Raw genomic sequence first — 20,399 nt, 5'->3', positions numbered from 1 at the left:
AAATTAATATACTCTTCAGAACTTCAACTTCATTGGGACTCTTCTCACTCAATGCAGTGCAAATGCAAGGTAGAAGAAGGTCCTGGGGTGCAAAAACCAGGGATTGTACTCCCGGGTCTTGTCCATTAGGGGGCATGGAGGTGGTACCTGCAACTGGTCCAACATGGTGCCCCCGCGGGATGACTTGCCCTCTGCGATAGCGGGGGGCAGGTTGGCCACGTTCCTCCTCCTCATGTCTTCTACCGTCACCTCGTGAGCCGTGATTTCCGCTCCGATGTTCTGCAAGGAGACCAGATAGAACATTCAGGAATCTCCAGGAGCCTCCAGAGGCCTCCTGTGGACTGGGAGCATCCGGGAACCTACATGAGACTCTATGAACCTCCAGAAAGCTCTGTGAACTTCCTGGAGCATTCAGGAACCCCAGGGCAGCTCCAGGAGAACATATGCATGTGTCTGAGTACCTGAGCCTCCTGGGGCAGCTGGAAGGCGTCTATGCGGTCGGTGAGATAGGAGGTCAGGGTGAGGTCCAGCTGGTTCAGGGCATCCTGCAGGTTCTGTAGGGCGTGTCCATTGTCCCGCAGAGTCTGGAGCTGCTGCTCTAAGCCCATCTGCCGGTTCACTGCCTGGAGGACAGATGGACACAGCAGCTATTTATCAGAATGGCAGTGTTCTAATTAGAGGTCTTCACGGGTGACTAAAATAAGATTGGAACCGACCAAGAAATACTACCCGGAACAGGACCCCCCCCCAGATATTACAGAACTATTCCGAATTTAAATTTCACCTAAAAAGGCTGTTTTCCTAGCCTGTCAATGTGGAACAAATGGAAGAGGCATACACCACACCGCCACTGGAATAAAAAGTGTTTTCCTATCCTAATCTGATTCTTCCGCCATTATGATTAAACACTGGAAACACTGGATATTCCATAGGCATAGAACGCAATGTAATGTGGCAAATGCGGTCTCCCGTTTTTTTTATTTTTTCCCCCATAAATACTTTAACAAGTATTTACACAAAAAAGTTTACCAAATTAAGTCCCATAGCAACGGAAAGCAATGGGTAGGGGAGGCATGTGTTTTTTTTGGGAACAGAATGGACAGTCTCTTAACTCAGTTGTGTTTAAAAATTGTTTTATACATGTAGGAAATAAACAAAAATAAATAGATCTAAAATAAAAACCGAGCCAGAACACACGTTTACAACATGTCAGAAAGTAATTGCTTAAAACATGTAAAAACACTGAACTACGTAGTATAAATTATGGAGTTAAATTGCTAAACAGTTTTTGTGGTCCTGACTTTTTTGGGCGGGCCTAAATCAGGGATGTTCCTGTGTTCCTACATGGCATGGCCCCTCTCCTAACACTAGATAAGATCTGTGTGTGCGTGTGTATATATATATATATATATATATATATATATATATATATATATATATATATACACACACACACACACAGACGCACACGCACACACACACACACACACACACACACACACACACAGATATATAGAGGGGTGCAGCACCTTTGAGGGTTTCTGGACAATATTTGTCATTCTTTTGGGTTGTAAATTGATTTCCAATAAACACACATTTGCATAAAGCAAACATATTCTTCCACTCCCATGTTAATAAGAGTAGTAAACACTTGAAAAATATCCTTTTATGGTACATTTTGAACAGATAAAAAAATCTGCAATTAATCATAATTAACTATGGACAATCATGCATGACTGAGAGCCCAACTCAGGGAGAGAGAGCGAGAGAGAAAAAATAACACACACAAACCTGGTGGCTGAGCTGGTCGTAGCGGGCATTGAAGGCCTCGAGTTTCTCGCTAATGAGCTCGTCCAAAATGCCTCCGTCTATCAGGGTCTGACCCAGCTCCCTGATCTGAGTCCTGTTGTCTGCTGGGTGGCGGAGCACGCCCTCCAGAGACTAGAGAGAGAGAGCGAGAGACATGGTTAGGAGTCCAGACAAATAACAACACAGAGATGGAAATGTAGATGAGTCGATGGAAAGGCATTTAAAGAAAATGTAATGAAAATGACAATGTGGAAAAAGGAGAACAAGCAATGCAAGTCACGAATGTGTTAAAAGAAACCACACAGAATTCATCCATCCATCCATCCATCCGAGAAAGGTGAAGCTACCTGAGGAGTCTGAGCCCAAGCCTTAGAGACTGATCCCAGGAGGGAAAAACAATTTAAAATATTGAAATAAATTGATTACATTTTTAATAAATTAATAAAATAAAAACAAAGATAAAAATGTATACACTAAATAACAAAAATAAAATAAATAAGTATAATAAATATAGACTTAAGAAAAAAAAACAAGCAACATTTAAAAACAGAGTGCTAACACAGAAAGAGAACATTTAAAAATATCCATAGAAATAGATGGAGACTAGATAGAACTGATACGAGTGAAACAGGAGATGGCAAATGAGGGACGGGAAGAGAGAGCTCAGTGTTTGTCGGGTCATAAAATGTCCTTTTTCCTTCCCTGGAGGGGGAAAGAGAGAGAGAGACAGAGAGAGAAACAAGAGACAGACAGACAGAGCCTAGGGGGTTCTTTGATTAGGACACAGCCGGAGAGAAAGAAAGACAGATAGAAAGAGAGCAGAAAAATATAAAAAAAAGAGAGGGTAGTGCAGATGAGCAGAAGACTGAAAGATGGAGACAGAAATAGGGACATGACAGAGAAAGAACTGTAGTTGAGCAGAGAAAGAGGAATGGAAGTGAAGAAGGATGAAGTGAGAGAGAGGCTGAAAGATAGAAAGACAGAAATAGAGAGATAGAAAATGGGAGAGCAGCAGTAGTGGAAGAAGAGCAGAAAGCGAAGACAAAAAAGAACATCAGGAAACGTGAGAGAGGACAGGGAGCATGAACGTCTGCAAGGGTTTAGAGTGTGATCAGAGTGAACCTGACACTGGCTGCAGGCCCAGCACCCATATAGCAACAAGACAAGATGGAGGATGGGAAGAAGGACTAGAGGATGAAGACATATCAGAGACATTAAAACAAGAACATAAAAGAGGAAGTACAGACTAATCCCGTTTTCACACCAAGATTACCCAGTTTTTTTTACCCGCAAATTTTAGGCAATTGACACCTTTCCCATCGCCTGGAGAAATGCCATTTTTTTCTAGTGTGTCACGTTCAATGTCACAAACACGTCGGAAAAGGGGCCGTGTCATGGTTCCAGTGCGATTGGGAATAAAACAGTAGAGGAGACAGCAACTTAAACGAACAACATAATTCTGTAAAACTTGGAAAAAAATCTTTTTTTTTAGCCGTTCAAAAGAATCGTATCGTTCACATGGCGGCATGCCTCCATGCTGCCAGTGCGCACTTGCGCACCGCTCCTTCGGCGGGGGGGAGTGGGGACCGGCTTGGGGCGGTGCTGGAGTGGCTCAGAGCTCGGCGGGATGAAATTAAATGGTGGGATGATACCGCACCAATGTCCGCAACTCCAACGCGCATCGCATCGTGCTAGTAAAGGGGCCAAAATTAGCGGGTCAACCCGGGTGTCCTGTTGAAATTAGAGCTGATCAGACGTGGAGCCTGATAAAACCCGGGTATATTGCAGGGTCATTTGACCCAGGACAGGAAACCTTCTTTTCCTTTCCCACTAATGACAAATGCTGGATGTTAGCAGTTGTTACCAGGTTTTTGGTGCAGTGGGAAAGGGGCATAAGAGAGGAAGCAGAAAATAAGAGAAGAACCAGGAAATCAGAGAGGAACTGAATGAACCAGAAAATAAGAGAGGAACCAGAAAATCTGAGTGAAAAAGGAGGAACCAGAAAATAAGATTAAGGATAAGGTATTGAGTTTAGTTTGGGGTTTCTACCTCTAGAGCCTGGTTGACTGCCTCTGTGTTCTCCGGGAGGTTCTCTGTGGCCCGGACCTTCTCCTCCAGGGAGTTGAGCCAGCCCTGCTCCACCTCCAGGTACTGCAGTAGCTCCATCCAGCACGACCACACCTCCTGGAAGCAAATTAACCCAAAAAGCACCCAAATATTCAGTGCACAATCCTATTGAAACATACAAGTCGGGGATAATGTACAGCCAGCCGGTTGTTATCGCAAATGATCAGGTCTTGCTCAGAAGGGGGTTATTTTGCAATGATGACCGGTTGGCTGTACGTTATCTTGCTTATTACACAGCTACTTACTAAACAAAATAATACATTGACACAGAATATTGATTTGAAATGATTATTTTATAACTCGTATGGCTGCCCCCGACTTAAGACTTTCCTAGTCGTTAGTTAAAGCCATTCGTCGACTAACCATCACATATTGATATTAATTTCATTATTTAAATATAGGTTTTTTGAACATCAGAAAAAATGGTTTGAGTTCCAGGGCTGAGAAAGAATATTATAACGAACATTGTTAACACTGTGCTACATTACAGATAAATACAAAACCTAATACCAGCCTTTAAAATAGAAGTTTAATTTATAAGCATTGCGCACACAAAGTGAGCGGCCTTGTTAATTTGACCTGTTAAACATTACACCGGTTTAACTTTTTCAGCCCTAATATGATTTATTAATTTTCACATTTAAGTTACATATTAACATAATTTGCACTGAAATGTGGCATATGGAAGATCGTTCTTCCAGGGTCTGCGTCCCCTCATTAGGGACCCCTCGTCAGGCGCACTTTCGGGGTCCGCAGAATCTGTTACTCGGGGCGCCTTCCCCATCAGGGATCCCGGACAGGAATCCCAGCGCCCCTCCGCCCGACCTCACTGCTTCCCGGGGCCGCAGACTTGCTTACTCGCTCCGCGGGACGGGGAAGTTCATCGGGGCATATAAAATACAATAATATATGCAATATTTTTCAGACTTTTAGGGGAGTCACCTAGTCTAAGTTTAAACACTTGAGAAATTAGTCGTTAGGAACATCCCTATTCTGACTGTGACGGTCGGAACAACCAGCAAGGGGAATGAACATTTTGTTAATATATGAGCAACACCAACACAATAACTCAGAACTAACCTTTAAAACCCAAACTTAATTTACAGAGCTGCACGACACGCACCTGCCGCCTGGGAATTACCGGCAAAAGCCGCTCAACAAAAGCTGTGATAATTCTTCTGAATGTTTCAGATTAACCAGCAAGGAGACTGAACATTTATTTTTGTAAATATATGTTTCAAATTAAAAGCCCTCTCACGTTTCATACACGGGTACAGCCATATAGGTTAATTTTGACAAGGCGCAGCTCCTGAATGGAGTTTTTTTTTTTTTGTTTATTTGTTTTCCTGCAACCGACAGACCAATGAAAAAATGTGACGACTATGACTATTGTCGGCAACTACCGCTTGGTCGACTATTTGGAGGCAGCCCTAATAACTAGTATGCCGGGTTTAAGGGCTCCTGCTTAGAAAAATAGTGCACAGCAACATAGCTAACACAGCAACCACACGCTTAGCATAAATGCTAAATACGGTGCTTTAAGTTCCACTCTGGCAAATACAAAAAGCCAAATTTATAGAATATGAAAACAATGTCTTATTGAAACATAACTTTACTTCAGGGAAAACAGACAGTAAACAGAGACATAACATGTCTGACAACTCCACTGTGGTATCTGGAGGCGGCTAAAAAAACCAAACGCCTTCCAACAGCAAAGCATGTCCACAGGGTACAAAGCCAAAGTGCCACAATCAACAGGAAGGAAACAAAGGAAAAGATATGTTAATAATATAAATGAATTCATTTGAATATTCAAATTCTACATTTGTGCTAAAAAAGGAATGTTTAATGAAGTATTAGAGCTGTGATAAATATTTTGACACACACACACACACACACACACACACACACACACACACACACACACACACACACACACACACACACACACACACACACACACACACACACACACACACACACACACACACACACACTTTTACCTCCAGGGTGTGGCACTTGCTCTTGAAACGGTCACAGAGCTTATGGTAGTTTGCCAGAACGCCGCCCAGCTCCGAGGTGAGCTCTTGCCCTCTGCCACCACCACCACCAGCGGGGGGCACCGTCCTAGACACCAGCGCATTGATGTTGTCCTTCAGGATCTTCACCCTCACCTCCTTCTGTAGCACATCCTCTTTTGCCCTCTGAGAAACAGGGAAGAAGCAGGACAGAGAGAGAGAAGTTGTTGAATAAAGTCTTGGATGCCCAAGGCGTATGCCCAATTCGAGCATAATGTTTATTCATGTATGGAGAGTGAGTCTGGGACCTTCATCTCATCTAGCGCCCCCTCCAGGTCCTCGGGGGTCTTGTACTCAAAGTCCCTCATGAGGAAGTCGTCGTCCACCTGGACCATCCACTCCTGCATCTCCGCCAGGTCCTTCCTCAGGTTTAGCTGCCGCTCCTGGCGCTCCGCCAACCGCTCCTGCCAGCTCAGCAGCTAGGAGGGGGGTAGAGGGGACATGAAGACAAATGTAAGATCTTTGCTTAAACGTTTTAAACGGACAACATGTCTCACTTATAGAAAGATGATGAATGAGTTTGGCTTCGAGAGAATCAATAGGCCTAAAGCGACCAAAAGAAGGCATTTTGTAATAACGTGAGAAATTGTAAACGATTTCACCTTTATTATCGCTGTATTATGTAATAAGACCGGCATTTTGTCTTAACTTACCAGATTTTCTAATAAACATCTTGAAAGCTATGGAAGGAATTCTGTATCACAATTTCAAAATATACAGTATACAGTGGAAACCTCTCATAGTGATCATGTCTGTCCAGGTCAAATTGATCTCTGTAAGCGGATGATAATTATCACCACATTTTTTTCCCATTTTGCAGTATTTCTCATGCAGATAACCATTTAATGGTATGAATGGCTCTGCGAAGCCTGACATGGGACGCAAAGGTCTTCTTTTGTTTTATTCAATGAGGAGACAGAGGAAAAAAAATCCATTTAAAGCAAAAACACAGTTTTTATTTTTTTGGAGAAACGGGAAACAGGGACGCGCAACAGAGCGGAGATTGCTCCCTATCCATTACACCACTGCTCTACACCTGTCTGTTTTACAAATGATCAGTCTTAAATAAATGTTAAACTTAAAAGAGTTGTCGGACACGATTAAAAGTGTTAATTGAAAATGTAAAATTGTAAGCACCAGCAAGACCCAGTGTAGCGGCACCAGTGCAGATGGGTTACCATGAGGCAAAGTATCATTGGAACAAAGTAATAAAAATTGAATAACCGTAGTTTTAAAATTTTTTCCCCATATGTTGTCATGTATGAAAAGACCCAAAAGGAACGATGTAAGCGGACTTCTTGATTACTATAAGCCACTTAGTCAAACAGCATTTGTGAAGAAATGATTCTGTCACAAGCTTTTCGATCCAAGAGATTGATCACAGTAACAGTGATCATTATAAGCGGTTTCCACTGTATAATAGAATCCACACACATCCACCAATCTGTACTACGATTTTTGATTGCAAAAAAACATGTAAAGGAAATATTTATTATACATATATAAAAATGACAAACGTGTGTCATGTTATTTCATGTTACAAAAAGGCCCCCCCCTCCTCACCTGCTTGCTCAGTGTGTCCCACCTGGTCTGGCACTGCTCGACACTCTGCTGCCCCCATGTGGCCAGACCTGGCACTGCAGCCCCCTGCACCGCGCTCACATTCTCTGCCATTTGCTTCAATGAACCCTCCACTGTCTCCATCTCATTCACATACTCCTGATGAGGAGAGAGGGTGAAAATGATTATACTTCTAAATAATGAAACACACTTAAAAAAACAATACATGTTGACAAGATGGATTTCCTTTCCCAATCCTCATCTTAAAATAATGCGTGGAAATCAGTGGAAATATGCAACAAACCAAAGAATTTAGTAGGAAATCGAAAAATTGGCAACGTAAAATAAAGCTAGGATTTTTAATAAAGCTCGGTTTGTGCTTAATGATGGGAACCAATTACTGATGATCTATTCCTCTTCTCTGACCTTGCACTAGGGCTGGATGATATGGCCAAAAACGTATCACAATGTTTTTTTATATTAATCGATAATTATCACAATATATATTTTATTGTTATTATTATGCTCAATTGACATTTTTCTGTATTTTCATGGATTAACGTTAAATACTAAATAAATAAAATAAAAACAAAAACATTTATATGTTAACAAAAAAGAACTAAATAAATAACATGATATATAAATATATATCATATACATTTAAATATATAATATGATCATTGTTGTCTGAGAACAGCCTGAAAAGTATCAGGATCTGCGCTCTGATTATATGCAGGACGTTTGGAGCAGACCGAGTGACTCTCTTTGACCGTTTCAGATCAGATGTCCCTGAAAATCACGGTTTCTTTCTTTAATCACTGTCCTTTTGCGGGGATGGGGGCCATGCCGGGCTCGGGTTGGGAGGAAGGCGAGTTTGAGTTGGTTTTTGAGGAAGGCCCACTGAACCCAACAATGGCCGGACTCCATGTTTGATAATAACGTAATATAATATGTGCATAACGTGTCACATGGTTGTTTCGCTGCTGTACGATTGGCTGTTCGTGTAGTGTTTTTGGTTTAGGTAGAGGAAAATGGACTCAAAAAACGGTCGAAAATAAATCTCAAAATTATCATCGTTATCGTGGAAGATTTAATTGTGAAAATAATCTAGACCGTTTTATCGCCCAGCCCGACCTTGCACTGGTTGAGCTGGTCCTGAAGCCTCTCAGTGTCCTGCTGCCTGGTGTCGTCCTGGGACAGCAGCTCCTGCACCGCCTCAAGCCAGCGCTCCACCTCCACCACACACACCTGGAAATAAGGCTCACGAACATTCACAAAAACACATCACTCACAACAAAAACATTTTAAAATCGTATGGGTTAGTCTCGCCACCTGGTGGTCCTTCAGGCTTCCCAGCATGCACTGCAGCGTGCTCAGCTCGTCCCGGGCGCTGGAGGAGAGACGGCGCCATCGCTGGAGCTGAACCGGATCCGAGGCTTGCTGCGTCTGCTCGATCTCCAGGCACAACACCTGAGAGGAAATGAGGTAAAACTCAAGAAAGGAAACTGTAGCATAAATCTCTAGACAGCGTATTTTAAAGCTATATTTACGGATACTGTATGTCTTCTAAAGGAATTGAATCAGAAGACTCCCTTGTGTGTGGTCAAAATGTTAAAGGATGAATCAAAAACTCTTGTGATCGACTTGAGAATCATCTCCCCAATCTACCGCTACATGTGCTTTTTGGAAAACCCATTTTCTAAAGTCAGAGTTTGTCATCAATCGTACATCAATCATCAAACGTAATTTTCTTTTCTTGAAAATTCCTTGAATTTCGCTTAACCTTTAATATCCAGAAACACCCATTTTCAATTCACTAACTGAATGTCAGTCTGTGGAAAATAAATCTATCCAACATTATTATTTTGTGCTGGGAAGCCCATGTGTGTACCATGTATTGAGTATTTATATTATTTAAAGAACATAGTTTTCAAAGGAGTTTAACCAACACCTGTCCCTGAAGTGTCAACACAGCTGATTCACGAAAAGAAATCCCACATAAAAGATACCAGAAACATAATAAATTACTTTAGGATAATAGATATGAATGTATGCAAGTAGCAGGTGTGTTGAGCTGCTTTCACACATGAACTCCGAACAATGTCTGGATAATCAGGTGCGGACATTGTCCATAGTTGCCCTTTCACGGATGTAGCACACAACCGGAGATTGTCCATGTCAGACACATTCACACCTACTGGAAATACTGTTTGCTTTAGACGGGAGGTGGAGTCTGGCTAGAGCGCTAGAGTTTTACACACACAAAATGGTGGACAAGGCTACTGACTTATCGGTCATTGCAACTTTTTTGCATTGATACTCTATATATTTGTACGTATCGACAATACAAACGAAAGAGTGGAAAGGAATAGAAAAAAAAGCAGAAAGGCATACAAAGAAGCTACATTGCATGCACTAAGATCCGCATGAAGTTAAATGACTCTTCACCCTCCATGTCGTACCCGCATAAAGGAAACTGACTGGCGTATGATAGAGACGTCATCAACATGCGACACGCCCACTCTGCCCACCTGCTCTGTTCACACATAGTACTGAATCTGACAATGTGCAGACTTTGCACTAGGGTGCTGGCTGGGTAAAGTCTGTTTGATGTTCGGTCCAACTGATTCGTTCCTTCTGATGCGTTCACACATACAACTCCTCCGGGTAATGTCCAGATCATTTCAGGGTTGCAGTGCATTTGTGAAAGCAGCTTTTGAAATGTTTGGATGTGTGCTGCAGTCTTTTTAACTTTTAATAAGAGGCTTTGCCTTTTGCCAGACTGCCATTGTAAATAAGAATTAATCCTTCCTAATTTATTCTTAAAAAAATATATACGTCTGTCTGACTGTCTCCTTAGGGCGTCGTGCCACATCGTAACAAGTACCAGCACAAGCCACATGTGCACTAAACCACCTCTCTGTGGTTTGATAAGCTGGAACGGGAAGTGAGTGTGAGAATGAAGCCCATTGTCTGTCGTTAACATTTGTTTTAAAATCTACTTTTAAAAAGTCTCTGTTTAAATGGAAAGGTTTTTTTTATTGTGTATTTAGAGGGCTACTGTTTTTTTATATATAATTTGATATTAGTGCTGATTGTTTTCTGAAAGTAAAAAAAATATGTATAGTATATATTTACAATATGAATTAATAATAAAAAAATACATATATATGTATATATTATATATATACATATATAAATATTCAATTTGTTTAAAAATGGCCATGTAGACACAATACACCTGAAAAAACCTTACTTAAAAGAGCACTTTTAAAAGTCATTTTTTATATATTACGGAGGAACGTGTACCACTCCTTAAGAATCAAGGACTTAATTTCCCATAATGCACATCTCACCTGTGCACGCTCCACTGCTGCCTGCGTGGTGCCAGCGTCCATGACGCCCTCCCTCAGCGTGCCCAACCTGGACTCCAAGACCTCAACCGGGTCTGGAACAACCTGGAGACTGGTCAAGGCTGGAGGACAGGGAGGGGAGGAAGGAAAAATGGGGGAGGAGAGGGGTGAAGGGGATTATTCAAATGATTACACAACTCTGTGGAATACTCGATTGTCATTGCTCAATAGCAGTAACTTTAATTCTGAATATTTCTGAAGTTATTTCTGAATAATGCCACCGTGCATTAATAGCGACTGATTTCCTCCACCTACATGCTAATGCTAACACTAACTAGTGAGGACAACTTGTCACACTACATAGAATCTACAAATGAAAACTTGAAGAGATGAATGTCCATATGTCAAATTTCACATTAATAACAATAAAATAGGTTCATCACACGTCATCTTTTTTGGAGGGCGAGTAGCTTGCTATGTTGTTGCAGTATTCGCTGTTTGTGTGATAAGCGGAATAATGTGCAGTCCCTCACATACGTGGTTAACCGACACACAATGAAATGCATCCAAAACACCACAAGAGGGTGGGAACGAGCTCAAGGATTTATGTGTTTGATGGGGTTGAGGCTGTCAAACACTCAGGCCCGAACAATCCCAAGTGAACCAAAATTAGCTCTAATGGTCGTCTCAGGCCCTATTTGTCTTAGATGGATGGGGTCCTTTCAAACACACTGCTCGACCTCCACGGGAGTCATTGTCCAAGTACATTCCAGGCAGATGATCCACCCTGAAAAAAATTAAGGTTCGATAACGCAACAACCATCAGAGTTTCATTTGAACCCAGTCGTGTAAACGATCCAAACTTTAATTGGATACTTTAATTGGAGTCTATACGTCTGGATACTCGACTTGTCTCCCTTTCTCTGTATCTTTTATTACCAGGTGATTTAATGGTTAAATATTCTGCCCGTGTTTATATACAGAACGAAGAAGGAGAGCGAGAGAAAGAGGCTAACTACCCTGGAGCAGAAACCAAATGGTTTTCCCTGGACGTCATCCAAAGCCTCACTGTAACTAACGCCCAAGAGCCTTGGACACACACACACACACACACACACACACACACACACACACACACACACACACACACTTGGAAGAACAAAAAAGGCATTCCCCAATCCTTCCTTACACCGTTTTTGGATAATAAATCTCATAAATCGCTGAAGTAAAACAAAGTACTTTTTTTTTTTTCCTGGACAGGTCCTCAGGTTACCTTACACAGACACACGAGACACACACGTTGTGAACCTTTTTGGAAGTCCATATATGGGCCCCATCCATTTACTGGTGGCTGTGCCAAGGCTCAATATAAAAAGCTGCTGTCAATTTTTAAAAGAGCGTAAACTCCAGGAATGGACTTGTCGGTTCTCCAGCCTGAAATGATAAAGCTGCAAGCTTTGCTCTACGACTTCAGTTTTACCGAAAAATTGTGAACAGTGTTCAAAAACTGTAAACTATCCCATTAAAAGAGAACTCCTGAACCTCCAACCGTGCCCGGAACCCTCCGTAGACCAACCGGATTCTGATTGGTTGATAGTGGCAATCTCTTAATAATGGCCGTTGCCATGGTCAACCCCTTCTCCGCCTTGTTTCACTTCTATCTACTAATGCTAACACTTGCTAGCAGGGACATCTTGTGGCACTACATAGCATCTACAATTTCAACTCAACTTTCACATGAATAACAGTAAACAGGTTAGTTGTTTTTATAGGGTGAATAGTTTGCCACGTTATTGCAATGTTAGTAGCCGTATAATAAGTGAGATTATGTACAGCCAGCTGGTCATTATCGCAAAATAGCCACCTTTGTAGTGATTCAAAACCAACCATGACAGGGGTTATTTTGCAATAATGACCGTCTGGCTGAAAGTTACCACTTGCAAAGAAATCTGGTACCAAGAACCAAATTAAAAAGCAACGTGATCTTCAGTCTTTTGTGAGGCTAACTAAAATCAATTCTATATCCAAGTGGTATAGGAGCTACCTTGCTGGACCTCCTGCTCTCTGCTGTGTAGCTTCTGTAGGGTGGAGGAGTGGTGTGCCGACACCACCACCAGGGCGTCCCTCAGGGTGGGTGTGGCTTGCAGAGACCCCACCTCTGAGGAAAGAGCCTCCAGCTGGGGTCCAAGCGGGGCCGTCTGGGATAGTCGGAGCTGAGGAGGAGGGTGGACAGATATAGTTAGAATACAGGTAAGGAAAATATGCTTAATTAATATCATGAGAGGAAAACCTCAAAGGTGAAATCCCACCATGAGAAGCCGGTTTTACACCAATACGAGAAACAACGTGATAAAGACCCTTTCATTTCTATGGGGAGTCAGAGTCCACATCGCCATATTGAACTTTCTCCTGCCCGTTTCTTTTTCTTTCCCCATCTCCATCTCTTTCTTTCTTCTTTCCTCCCCCTCTCTCGCTCCTTCAATGCCTTTCTTCCTGCCTCCCTCTCTTTTTTCCCCTCTCTCCTCTCTGCATGGAGGAGTGGTTATAAAGCCTCATACCTGACATTCCCCACTGATAGTTCTGAGTCCGCCTTGGTCCTGGGTGTCCATTGTGGAAGTGGAGCTGAGCCACTGGTCCTGCTCCCCCAGGAGCCGGTCCACCTGGTCGAGCTCTCGGGAAACCGCTCGCACCCGGTTCTGGACACGTGCACGCTCCTGGGCCGCCTGCAGCTCACGTGCACACGCTTCCCACTGGGACTGGAGCAGGTCCAGGTCCGACCTCAGCTGGTCCACAACAAGGCCTTCTACAGCGGGGAGGGAGGGAGAGATGGTTAGGGAGAGAGTGAGGAAGAGAGATGGAGAAAGGGGAAGAAAGACAAGGGGAGGAAGAAAGGAATGCTTTGTCTGTGACACGAAAAGTTGATATGAGGAAAGAAAGAGAAGGAAAGGAAGAAATTGTGATCTTTCCGTTATTCTCTCTTATTTCTTTATTTCTTTCTTTGAGCCTTAATTCTTTTCCTTGTTTTCTTCCTCTAGCAGGTGAATATGATCAGAATGGTCATCATACGGCAGAGGAAGGACCAACTCCCAAATAAAAATAAACAAATAAAATAATTATTTTCCCTGTTTTCTTCCTCTAGCAGGTGAATATGATCAGAATGGTCATCATACGGCAGAGGAAGGACCAACTCCCAAATAAAAATAAACAAATAAAATAATTATTTTCCCTGTTTTCTTCCTCTAGCAGGTGAATATGATCAGAATGGTCATCATATGGCAGAGGAAGGACCAACTCCCAAATAAAAATAAACAAGAAAAGAAAAGTGAGGAGAGAGAGATTGCGAGAATGAGCGGAGTTTGACGGAAAGTTTTTACAAACTTGAACCACCCTCGGCCGCCTCAGGAGCAGAACAGTGTAAAAACATCAAATTTAGCAAGCTGCTCATCTCGCAGCTGGCTGACAGAATTGACTGCTCGACACACGCATGCACGCTTCCAGTCTATACCAAAACCAAATTTAATCTGAAAAACTACTTGACAATACAAAGCGGCTGTGCAAAAGTGGTAAAAATAAATAACAATAATAATATAATATGATCAATAACTATGATTAAGATCCCGATGTCTTACCTCTCTCTAGCCGCTCCACCAAGCCCCGCCCCTCTCTGGTCATCCGGCCAATCGCATCTTCCTTCCCAAACAACTCCACCTCCAGGGACTGTGACGATTGGACCAACAGATACGTAAGAAATAATGTACAGCTCGTCTGCCGTTATCGCAAAAAAAACCCCGACAGGGTGTTCGGGTCTTGCATCACTCTGAACTCTTATTTTAAGAAAATCCCCATCTGGCAGTACAGTATCCCAATTATTACATGGCTACTTACTAAATAGAATAATACATTGAGACTGAATAATATTCTGTCTTAATATATTATTTTATTTATAAAATATTTTATAAAAGAACTTTCAAATCAATATTGTTGATTTGAAAGATTTTTTAATAACTTGTATGCCTAGTTTAAGTTTTAGAAAATAGTTCAGAAAATAGACGTGAAGTAGCAACGGTCATTATTCTTCATTATAACTTCTGATTACTGCTATCGACAAATTAGAATGGAGTATTCCAGAACCTTGTAATAAAATGTTGATGATTCACTTTAATTTAGGCCACTTAAAAGTGTAGCTTGGAGACAATTTTTTTCTACATTTAATTTTTTCCCCTCATGTGATTCATTTTAGTTGGACTCTAAATTTCAAAATTTTGTGTGTGTGCTACCGTGAGGTGGTTCTGCAGGTCCGTTGTGTCTGGGTGTGAGGAGGCCAGAGCCTGGACCTGAGCCTTCCACCTCTCCATCCAGACCAAGAGGTCGCAGAGGCTGCTCTCCAACCTGAAACCAGAGGAGGGTGAGAGGGAGAGAGGGGGAGAGAGAGAGAGAGGAGTGAGTGAACTGCAATGACCCAGCCAGGGGGTCATCATAGTATCCACGTGTGAGTGTGATGGGTGTGCGAAGAGTGTGTATATGCAACAAAGTGTGTGTCCATACAATAGTGTGCGTGTGTATATGTATGCAAACCACTTAAGTGGTTTAGTGGTAACCACAATAGTATGTATGTTTTCTGTTCTTACACTCGTCTTTCTTCTACATCCGTCTCTACCAGTCTTCTTTTGGGGGGAGCGGGTTCGGTTGAGTCCCGCTCGTCGAAAGTTTCCACAGTCGCTTCCACAACCGTTTCCATGGAAATGATTTCTGTGCAAACCATCTCAGCGACTCGCTGTACCTCCACCTGCGTTGTTCCGGTAACGGTCACCGCCTCCATCACCTGGACCAGTGGACACAGAGTGACAAAAAGTAATTTAGACAAAAAGTAGGATATGGATAAAAATAAAAATAAATCTGAGTACATTTTGAATTTGAGTCCATATATCAAATATTCAAATTTAAGAACTATGGACCTGGAAGGATTTGTCCTCCAGCCTCTGGACCAGGTCATCCCATCTCTGGGTCAGCTCCTGGCTCTGGTCCTGGATGGCGGACCCCGCCACGGGGCTGCGCAACAGAGACGCCACGTCCCGCCCGGCATCCGCCAGCTGCTCCAGAGCCGTCCTCCTCCTCTGCATGTCCTCCTTCAGAGCCTGGAGACACATGTTAACATAAATGTATTATATCGATAGAAATATTGTGCCAATTTAAAAAATATATATATTTTCAAAGGTTGGATAAGGTTGGATAATTAATAATTAAACAGCTTATAGCTATTTCAGCAAATCTAAATGGGAATGCAAACCAAATATTATGACATACTTAAACGCACAATATGTCATTTCTGCCACTAGGTGTCTTCTCAATAAAAACAATAACAAAAGACGGAGCCGTGAAGTAGCCTGGGATCATGGGAGTTTGCATGGGACAGCTTCAGCAACAGAACACGCAGCAAACGGCAATAGATAATTGTGCTCCATCAAACCATAGTTATTAGCAGAATAATAGTAGAGCAATACAAACAATAGTACAATACAGTGGCTAGATAACATGAGCTACTACGTTGACTCCCTTCCTCACTCTGACGTATCATCCGGTCTTCCCCGTGTTTCCCCGGAACTTAGCAAGAAGGGGGAGTAAAATGGATTTGACACCATTGACAGGCGACCTTATGAAACGGACCGTTACCTGAATTAAAATTACGGATTTCTGTTGGTTTGAAAATTGTTCGAAACATTTAGGATAATGGAAAGAACATGATAAACGCCTATGTACAGAAAGCGCTGAAAATAAGTATCATATTATTATTTCTTAATTGTGGTGAAAACGGGACAAATTGGTAGTGAACGTTGACAAGCCGGACATATTAGGTGTTTTACAGATATTTGTTATTTGTCCACTCCTATGTTGATAAGAGTATTAAACACTAAAACATTAAAAATATCCCTTTAAAAAGGTATTTTAAACAGATAAAAATGTGCAATTAACTATCGATCAATCATTCGATTAAATACTTTTATCCATTAACACCCTACTAACTAGTGTTATTATATACTATTAATATTACCATTGTGTACTTACCGCTAGCTTCCACACATTAGCGTTCATTTCAGTGGGATCCTTGAAGTTCCCTGTTTGGACGTCATCCAGAGCCTGCTCCTGTTCTGACAACCAGGCTCTGAACAAACCCTGAAGGGGGGGGGGAGAGAGAGAGAGAGAGAGAGAGAGAGAGAGAGACAGCGAGAGAGCGAGAGAGACAGCAAGAAAGAGAGAGAGAGCGAGAAAGACAGAGAGAGTGAGTGTGATTAACTCTAAGAGCTTATGAAGAGCCTACGATAATAATAAAAAATAAAGGATGGCTGATCCTTTTTTCTCATTTCATATAGAAAGCTCAGCACTCATGAGGGTTCGAAACAACTGGCGAGCTTTTCAAATCCACCTCAAGGAACCACAAGGATGTTCAAGGATGGAATGGCTCAATGGAACTTGAGAGCTTCTGCAAGAGCCTGGAATGACTCTTCATGGTCAGTGATTATAGAAATCAGAGAGAGGTGTGTGGGGGTGTGTGTGTGTGTGTGTGTGTGTGTGTGTGTGTGTGTGTGTGTGTGTGTGTGTACCTGGTCTTCCAGCAGCTGCTGCCACACCAGCAGCACCTCCTGCAGCTGATTCCACCTCTCTTCTGTCCAGCGACACACAGCCGCCCAGCGCTCGCCTAAACACTGGGAAGTAAAATATGAATGCTCAGCAGAGAACAAAAAAATATTACCCATATTTTTATTATCACTAATTTATACTTGATATTATATATTTTACATCATTTTATATAAATTTGGAAATATATGACTGCTTATTTTAAATGTATTAACTTTATTTAAACCACATATATATATTCATTTTTGCTTAAAACAAATGAATGTATCCTTGTATACAAAACTTACTTATGATTATTTGAGTAAACTTTGCGTAATCACAATTTTTCTACTGGGATCCATCGACACAGCCTCGAAAAGTTTATTCTACCTCAATAAAAAGAGACAGCTACCTGTAATGTGAGACAAATGAGTATTTCCCGTCCCTTACTTGTAGTTGCTCCTCCAGGGCAGCAGTGGCGCTCTCCCCGCTGTTCTCATCCACCACCACCACCATGTGGGTCAGGGAGTTGACCTTCACCTGCTCTGCCTCCAGGTCACTCTGCAGATCCTGGAGAGCGGCAAAAACAAAACAAAAACAAAAAAAAACATTAAGCACTAGTGGAGCGAGGAGAGGAGATTGAGTTAACACGAGTTTACTAATGTTTTCATGTTTCAAAGTTTTTTTAATGTCAATCAACGCAAACCAAACATTCATCTCAACGGTTTTCTAATAACACCTTGGACTTTTTATTTTTATTTAATTCCAGCTCAAGCCTTAATTGCAGGGATGAATTTCCAAATACATACTGCAATGAAAAAAACAGGCATTGTAGTTGCCAATTACTACCATTTTGAAGATTGATGAAAAGTAAAAGTCCAAATACCCTCGACTCTACTACTCACTTTGTGCTGCTCTATCTGGGCCTTGTAGCCCTCCAGCTCTCCTGCCGCCGGCTCTATCTCCATCTTCCTGATTTGCTCCTCGGTTTGTGTCAGCCAATCAGAGAGCTGCTGCAACTGCTGCTGCTGGAGGTCCATAAGGACCTCGTGGAGCCTGGATGGAGAGAAGGGATGCAGATAGAGTGAGAGAGCGAGAGTGAAGGAGAGGAAGGGTACAGGATTGTTAAAGGCAATTAAGCGAACGCTGTAAAAGCTCAAATGCTACTTATGTGTTTGGAGAAAGAATGCTATATAAAGTTCTAATAAAAGTAACTGAGGTGCCTATTCCAGGTTTGTTTGTCTAATGGCGACGGACACCGGAGAACAATGCAGCGAATGTTTTTCCATTAACAAGTCTGGACACACACTAGAGACAACGTCCAAACGAGGCACAATAATCGTCCTATGGTTGGTCCCGTGGCGACGGATAATCCAGTGCATATGTGCTGCAACTTCATAAACCCCTCACAACAGATCGGGTTCTTATAATAATTTTTTTCAATTCAGCCATTTTTGAATACTAACCAATGACACAGGCAGCCACTTCTCCCTGCCTGGATTCACGTTCCATCATTTCATGTGCCAACACCCATGCTAGTATGGTCAAGTTATATTTAAGACTTAAGACCTTTTTAAGGTCTTTAATTTTATGAATGCAATTTAATACGTATTTCACATTAATACTGGCAAAAAAAAAGGATATGAAGATCTGAAATATACTTTAGGTGGTAGCCGACGGGGGAGGGGGGGCAGGAATCTGTTTTCCGAGTTCCCGTGTACGCAGCATCAATATTCCGTCTGAATGTCTTATTTTATTCAGTAAGTAGCCATGTAATATGAAGCCAGCGGGTCATTATCACAAAATAACCACCGACAGGGTGACCAGGAGGTCTCTTACCACTTTGAAGGGGGGTATTTTGCGATAATGACCCTTTGGCGACACAGTATCCATACTTGTGACACCTTGGTACTAGGTCTGCAGGAACGAAATTCGAAAAGAACTAAAATATCAAAAAAGATAAAATCACTATTCAAATGCTGACATTGCTATTTTTTTTTTTATAATTGATTGTTTAGGATTAAGAATGAATACAGTAGAGTGACAGCTCAGGTTGGACAGTTTGGTGGAAAAGTGAGAGAGGTGAGATTGAGATGGTTTGGACACGTGTTTAGGAGATGGGTTACATTGGGAGAGGGATGCTGAGGATGGAGCTGCCAGGCAAGAGGAAAAGAGGAAGGCCAAAGAGAAGGTTTATGGATGTGGTGACGGAGGACATGCAGGCGGTTGGTGTAAGAATTGATTGTTTTGGCTAACGTTAGGGAATAAATTCACATGTGGTGAGCAACAAAGTTCAATATCCAGTTTGTTGCACAGTGAACGCACATAACTCACATTTTATTTGCTTTGTTTGGAGAAAAGATTCATTAAATTGCTCTAAATTTGTGATTAAAAAATTTGTATATATTCAAATATTAAAAAAAATAAAGCATACGAATTTGAATGTGATTATATGGGAATAATCTGCAGCCCTACTTGGTAGGACCAAAAGGCCTGCAAGTTCTTTAAACAACACCTCAGGAGTTATTGACAGTGGACCGCTTACTTGGCCTGTCGGTCCATGCTGGCCACCCGGAGGCTCTCCCAGCGCGAGTTGAGCAAGCTCATCTGTTCCCTGATCTCGTCCTCTTCCTCCTCCGTCAGGTTGCCCTGCGCGATCAGCTGGTTGCCCGCTTGCAGCACGTTGCCAACGCTGCTCTGGTGTGCGGTGAGCTCCATCATGAAGACCTAGGAGGGTGTTGGTGGAAGTTAGGCGGGTTGGGGTAGAGGAGGAGATTGAGGGGTATAATCTTCATGCGACAGATTTCCCATTCGAAAAATTAAACCCCACTGCAATGCGCATAGTAGAGCTGGGCCATAT

The 20,399-nt window shown here is 42.1% G+C and overlaps 1 protein-coding gene across 6 annotated transcripts in view; it reads right to left on the bottom strand.

The window, feature by feature from the left end:
• The window catches only part of utrn (utrophin), a gene marked incomplete at its 3' end in the record, with an annotated part of 307,813 nt that overhangs the window by 228,788 nt on the left and 58,626 nt on the right, over positions 1 to 20,399 (bottom strand). For all 6 annotated transcript variants that reach the window (XM_080024447.1, XM_080024442.1, XM_080024445.1 and 3 more), the window contains 21 exons: positions 20,085 to 20,266; positions 18,445 to 18,595; positions 17,990 to 18,109; positions 17,527 to 17,628; positions 16,991 to 17,098; positions 15,883 to 16,062; positions 15,556 to 15,749; positions 15,205 to 15,316; positions 14,557 to 14,644; positions 13,486 to 13,730; positions 12,972 to 13,140; positions 10,931 to 11,049; positions 8,907 to 9,044; positions 8,709 to 8,822; positions 7,578 to 7,733; positions 6,263 to 6,433; positions 5,940 to 6,140; positions 3,859 to 3,993; positions 1,792 to 1,941; positions 462 to 623; positions 148 to 279 (listed from right to left, as the gene is read on the bottom strand). In XM_080024447.1, coding sequence (XP_079880573.1) covers positions 148 to 279; positions 462 to 623; positions 1,792 to 1,941; positions 3,859 to 3,993; positions 5,940 to 6,140; positions 6,263 to 6,433; positions 7,578 to 7,733; positions 8,709 to 8,822; positions 8,907 to 9,044; positions 10,931 to 11,049; positions 12,972 to 13,140; positions 13,486 to 13,730; positions 14,557 to 14,644; positions 15,205 to 15,316; positions 15,556 to 15,749; positions 15,883 to 16,062; positions 16,991 to 17,098; positions 17,527 to 17,628; positions 17,990 to 18,109; positions 18,445 to 18,595; positions 20,085 to 20,266 — 3,129 coding nt within the window. The remainder of the gene's footprint in view (positions 1 to 147; positions 280 to 461; positions 624 to 1,791; positions 1,942 to 3,858; positions 3,994 to 5,939; positions 6,141 to 6,262; positions 6,434 to 7,577; positions 7,734 to 8,708; positions 8,823 to 8,906; positions 9,045 to 10,930; positions 11,050 to 12,971; positions 13,141 to 13,485; positions 13,731 to 14,556; positions 14,645 to 15,204; positions 15,317 to 15,555; positions 15,750 to 15,882; positions 16,063 to 16,990; positions 17,099 to 17,526; positions 17,629 to 17,989; positions 18,110 to 18,444; positions 18,596 to 20,084; positions 20,267 to 20,399) is intronic.

Source organism: Zeus faber, assembly GCF_960531495.2.
Source record: "Zeus faber genome assembly, chromosome: 2".
NCBI classification, from domain to species: Eukaryota; Metazoa; Chordata; class Actinopteri; order Zeiformes; family Zeidae; genus Zeus; species Zeus faber.
The sequence above is the reverse complement of the archived record's forward strand: the minus strand, read 5'-3'. Positions and strand labels throughout refer to the sequence as shown.